Raw genomic sequence first — 6000 nt, 5'->3', positions numbered from 1 at the left:
AAGTTCAGTAACTATCCAGTCTAACATCTTACTGATATCTTAAGGAATCTTACAAATACTGATTTTGAATTGAGAAAATGACTGCAGATATAGAAGAAAGTACAGGTTGTTGGAAAAGAATACCTGTCAAAAAGTGGAACATCCAATAGTTAATTTGGAAGTAGTGTAAATAAATATACCTGTTATGGTGCGATTCTGCAGTGGGGATAACTCTATAGCACACAGGTAGCTCTCCAAGGAGAAAAAAAAAGACCTTTCTGTTTTTCTAAATTATGGAAATTTTTTGGAAGACGTGGACATGGATTTTGAGCCTAGTCATGGTTTCATCGGAGTTTCACAGTGACAGCAGGCTTTCATATAGTTCTCAAGGTAGGGGTCCAACATTTGTAGCTGAAAAGAAGCATCCGTTTTTGCATTCCATTTGGGTAGTATTTTCTAAACCACATTTATATAATTCATGAGATCATATGGGCTCTGCTCTTAGTTTTATCGTGATTCATTGTCATGAAAGTTTGAATGCAGCAAATCTGATTAATTTTTTTGTTTTAATTTCTTTCTGTCTAGTTTTAACTGTAGGAAAGACTTGCAAATTAGATCTAGTAAAATATTGTACTGGATAATAGTGTAGAGACTTGCCATAACAACGTTAACATGTTTTTAGACTAGGAAGTAAGCATCTAATCTTACTTTGATCCATTAACATTTAGGTTTTTAATTAAATGAAGAGCTGTTTACATGTTTTTACAATATAATACTTTTCATTACTACTGTTTTTATTCTTGCAGGTGGATCTAATAGTTTCTGTCTTGGAATGGTATCACTAGGAAGAATGTGCCCTTCTTAGGTTAGAATTTAGCCCCAAATATTTACATATTTTGGGTAAATAGGAAAACATACATAGTTAAAAACTTTTGCATTTCCAGTAACATCAAATTAATAGGAAACTGAACACATTATTTTTGACTTAAAAAGAAAGAAAAGAACGTTTTGTTTTATTTAGTAAAACGCTACTGTCTTTACCTGAAAATGACTTTTACTCATGAGGGTGATGAAATTTAGCCAAGTATGGTTTGTTTATGCTACTACTTGTTGTTTCCTGTTATATTTTCTTCTCTTCTATGCCCACTCCCTGGACTGTCTTACCTTGTGATTACAAAGAGGAATTCCTGTCTTACCTTGAACACTACCAACTAACAATCCCAATAAGGGTTGATCAAAATGGAGCCTTCCTCAGCTTTACTGTGAAAAATGCTAAACCCTCAAGAAGGAGGAGGAGCACAGACTCTTATGACCAAGAACTGGCAGCATCTAAATTATTTTTTAAACTTTCTGCCTATGGCAAGCACTTTCATTTAAACCTGACTCTCAACACAGATTTGGTGTCCAGACATTTTACAGTAGAATACTGGGGGAAAGATGGACCGCAATGGAAGCATAATTTTTTAGACCACTGTCATTACACAGGATATTTGCAAGACCAACACAGTACAACTAAAGTGGCCTTAAGCAACTGCAACGGTCTGGTAAGTGCACGTTACATGTTCTAGTATAATAGTGTGCTTGTCCCTTATAAATTACAGAAGAAGAACTTAATTGGCATATCTTTCAGTTTTTTGAGTCCCTGCATGAAGCAAGCAGACAGGAAGGTGCGGGAAACCCCTAAAAACCTGATCTGGGTCCTGGGGAAAAGTAGTCATCAGTTTTTCAAGCTTAATTGTACGTACTAAGACCCAATTCTGTAGTCCTTTAGCGGGCAACATTTTCAGTGTTTAAAGTGTCTGCACTAGGGCTGCAAGATTAGGTCTGTGCTGAGATCCTTCCAGGTTATAAAAATGTTGCAAGCTCAAGGTGCAAGGAGGAGGAAACAGTGGATCCTTTAGGATGCTGAATCTCTCCAGAGAGACATTGATTAAACTGAACACCTACTTGTTGTCTTTGAGAATCTGGGTTTAGAAACTTTGAGCAAGTAACAGAGGAGAGGAATTGATTGGTGTAGAAGTCATCATTGCTATAAATTCAAAGAGTGATGGGGAAAGTAGATCCTTTGCAAGTACCAGCATCAGAAAGTAATTATTTACCTTCTTTTTAGAAATATTTTGTTTACAAATTGTAAACAGTTGCATTTAAAAGTAGGATTAGAAATTCTTGTCTGTTTTATTCTCATCTTTTCTTTTACTGTTGATCTCTTGATCACATGACAGTAGTGCTTGCGCAGGAAAAAGCTTTAATTCCCAACAGAAATTAGAAAACAAACACAAAAAGTTAAAAACCAGACCACTGAGTAACAAAATACTGAAATAGAAGGGCATGACTAGGAAATACTAAATCAAGAGCCAGTAATTTCTCTAGTACTAAAGAATATATGTATGGATTATGGTTATTCATTCTGGTTTTAATTATAGTAGAACACTGGTCAATGTTCTTGTTAGGAATAGACAGATCTAACTAATTGCTAAGGAAAACAAAAAGATTACACAGACTTGCTAAACTAATTCCTGTTTATCCTTGGAAGTGCTATTGAATAATATGTCTTGGGATGTTATTTAAAAACAAAAGCCCTCTGCTTCAGACCTAGGTAGATTGCATTACACCCCAGCTACTTGTGATATCCCTGATACAACCTAGGTTAACATTTTGGAGTACTCTTGAGGAAAAAGAACTTAATGGAGACTTCCAGGGCTAAATGAACACTTTCAAACAAGTGCAGTTAAAATGGTGTTCCATTGAGTGTGGTATCATGGTTTGGTTAATGTAGACTTGTAGCGGATAGGTCTGAATTCAGTACAACTTTCACTTTGGTTTTGCAGTTCCCGTAAAATAACTTTTTTGTCGCAGTTACTTAAACTCTTAAATTAATATACTCAGTTGTCTTGCTTTTGAGAGTTTTCTGGACTTAATTCTTTAAAAAAGGCTGCACGCCTCTTTATCTCCAGAATTTCTGCTGGCTGAGGTGGAGACTGGTTGGCCCCTGTGGAGCTTGCAGTCAGTGTGATGGTGCTTGCATTTCAGTTCCTCTCTGACCTTGGCCAGGGAGTAAGCCAAGAATGCCTCCTCTTGCCTTAGCTGACTCTTGTTTTCCTTCTTGTTAGGAGAACAAGAGTGGGATGAAGTAGGAAAAAGTCAATGATGTTTTCCTATCAGATTTCCCTATCTCTCACTCCTCATGGCACTTCTTTTCTTCAAAGGATTTATTGGCATGGAAGGTGTCATCGTGAAGCAGGATTTTTTCTTTGCTTCTCTGCCTCGCATCCTGAGGTGACATTTAGCATTCCCATTTCTGCGTTTCTCCCCTGCCCTCAGCCGTGCTGTTTTGCTAGAGTGAAGCCGCCAGTTGTTCTGTGGTTCTAGTTGTTCTGTGGTTCTAGGTGTCAGTACATTAACATAGTGTTTTAAGTTAACTGGAGTGCTTCCCAGTTAAATCATCATCTTTGGTGCTTTTAGTTGTTGTCTCATGTATTTCTTCCAGGTATTAACGCAGCCTTAATCCAGTCTCTGGGCACACCACGACTGGCACTCTCGAGTTCTTCATGGTCACGTCTCTGACTTGGGACTCCGAGTGTCAGGTGTCAATTGCGTCTTCTAGAAAGGCCTAGCCACAAGCATGTGAGGCTGCTGTCATGCTCCAGAAGCAGCATTGGGGGTGACACAAGGCTCTTTCTCAGAAAGGCAGGAATCCTGCAGAGCGGTGCGGTGGTAGGCTCGACTCAGAATCATTGTCTACCTTATAGAAACTTTACTGCCATCCAGCGTTGGCAGGGCCTTCTGGAGCACAGAGTATGGGAGTTACCACTCTATTCAGATAAATCCATCACAGAGTTATTTTTAAACGATGATTCTTACTGGTGAATATTTTGTTATACAGCTGCTGGTTAGAACATGTTTCATAAAGCAATTGGCAGTGAATATTGAAGACAGTATTACTTGCTTTAGAATTAGTGGTAGTTCCGAATATATTGTGCTTAAGGCATTCGTGGTATTTTCCAGTCTGATTGTTGGTGTGTAAGAGACTGCCAGTCACATTCTGCATAGTCCTTGATTACATCTGTCTCAAAGCAAATAATTTTAAGTTTAACTCTAAACCAAGTAGTAATCTTCAATAGAGAGTGTTGCTCACAAGCAAAATTTAAGCATTCCATTTATTCTAGTTGTCCTGTTAGGCCTTGATATTGTGAAATGAGTAAAATTTCTTCCCCTTAGTGAATGTTTTGAGTTATTCTATTTAGTTATCCAGGGTCGTCAGGTGAGAGCACGGTCTAAATAAGTTGTATGACTTTGAAGAACACTTGTAGTATCGTAGATGAGTTCTAATGCGAGGAGGGCTTTCTCTCAGTTTCATTATAATAAAAGTGACAAGCAGTCAGTGCACTTCCCTGTCACTCTTTCCTGTTTCAGCTTCTCCCTCTATATTTCTCATTACCAAGTGCCCCAGAATTACAGGCTGCTACTTACTGAAGTTTCATTCCAGCAGTTTCCATCTGCTGGGCCCTGTTTATGCTATAAATTGTCTGAAGTTATGAGGAAAGCTCTATAATCCAGAGAGCAGTTATGTGAGGAAATTGAAGGTCTTGTCCGGCAGGCTTGCTGGCTTCCAAACTTGTATTTACTTTATTGGATGTTACACTTGTGGACGGATTGCAGGTTTGGCCTTCTCATGAAAGAGCCTGCGATGAGCAGCATTTTGGGGCCTTTGAGTGTTGGGTGCAAAGCAATAAGGCTGAGGCATTGCCTAAGCTGAGTATGTCATGCTGAAGGAAAGAAGAGGAGAAACAGTGGTAGACTGGCTGGAGAGAGAACTTCACCTCAAAGGAAAGAAGTTTGTCTAATTCTGAGGGGAGCAAGTCTTAAAGAAGAAAAGTTTTGGAGCTTGTAGTAGTGGAATAGAGCAGAAACCAAACTTTTTGCATTCTGACCCACCTCTGTCCTCTTCCAGATGTAAGAGCTCTTAACTGAGTGCTCAAACAAGTTTTCCACAGTAGTGGATTTTCTCATTCTGAGCTGAAAAGCCCAGTAGTGGGAAATACTTTAAAATTTGTAGAAAGTGATCATTATTAAGAAAGTGAATGAGAGGTTAAATCACATTTTGAGGCTATTATGGTTCCAAGGAAATGTTTAATGTAAAAGGCCAAGTATTTCCACGGCATGTAAAGTTCCATGCATTGAGTAACATGTGTGCTGGGTAGCACAGTTGTCTCCATCCAAACAGAAATGATAAAGCAAGCACAAGAAGTAGGCTGTGGCTAAAAGCATGACCTTACTTGATTAAAGGAGGAATTATTTTGCTGGAAGACTTCATGTTTGTTTCAGGTACTCCTAAATTCATGTTTGTTTCATGTATTCCTAAATTCATATATGTATAAATTACTCGTATTTTTCTTAAATAGGTTGTTTGAAAGCTGATTCTACCATAAAGTATCTACGTTTATCGATTACAAATTGCATTTAGTATGGTATTTTTGAATTGTATGTAAAATAATGTCTAATTTATCAAATAATTTATAAAGAACAGAAATCATACTGAAAAGGATTTACTGTTCTAGATTAGTGTCTTTGGAATTCTCTTTGGTACTAATATGTATTTGCAGTATAGACTTAGTATTTAGAAAACTATATGTAAGCTGTCCCTGTTCTAGTTTTAAGTTGTCTTGTTAGATTCCATGATGTACTGTCTCAGGCCAGATCACTATTTTTTTTGTCTTTAAGAACACAGTAAGCTAATGCAATCCTTTTCCTCAGTCTTATGTAAAACTGTACTGAAGTGTATAACCAGCTGTAGACATACTGAACAACACTGACACTTTTTCAGAACTTTCCGTTACAACCACTTTGTACTAAAAATGGATAAAGCATAAAGTCTAGAAAGGTTCAAGGCATGGAGAAATTGTAAAACAGTAGTACTGTGTGGGAAATGTGTGCACTTACTTGTCCTCCATAATTCAGATTGCTTCTGCAACTGATGAACATCCCCCATCTGAAGGAGGTTAAGGCCCTAGCTGGACAGCC

The 6000-nt window shown here is 37.9% G+C and overlaps 1 protein-coding gene across 2 annotated transcripts in view; it reads left to right on the top strand.

The window, feature by feature from the left end:
* Positions 1-272: 272 nt before the first annotated feature.
* The window catches only part of ADAMTS6 (ADAM metallopeptidase with thrombospondin type 1 motif 6), a 187089-nt gene continuing 181361 nt past the window's right edge, over positions 273-6000 (top strand). For both annotated transcript variants that reach the window (XM_068423111.1, XM_068423110.1), the window contains exons 1-2: positions 273-369; positions 1159-1523. In XM_068423111.1, the coding sequence (XP_068279212.1) occupies positions 273-369; positions 1159-1523 (462 nt within the window). The remainder of the gene's footprint in view (positions 370-1158; positions 1524-6000) is intronic.

The sequence above is a fragment of the Nyctibius grandis genome, chromosome Z (assembly GCF_013368605.1).
Source record: "Nyctibius grandis isolate bNycGra1 chromosome Z, bNycGra1.pri, whole genome shotgun sequence".
NCBI lineage: Eukaryota > Metazoa > Chordata > Aves > Nyctibiiformes > Nyctibiidae > Nyctibius > Nyctibius grandis.
This window is presented reverse-complemented; position numbering and strand designations above follow the sequence as displayed.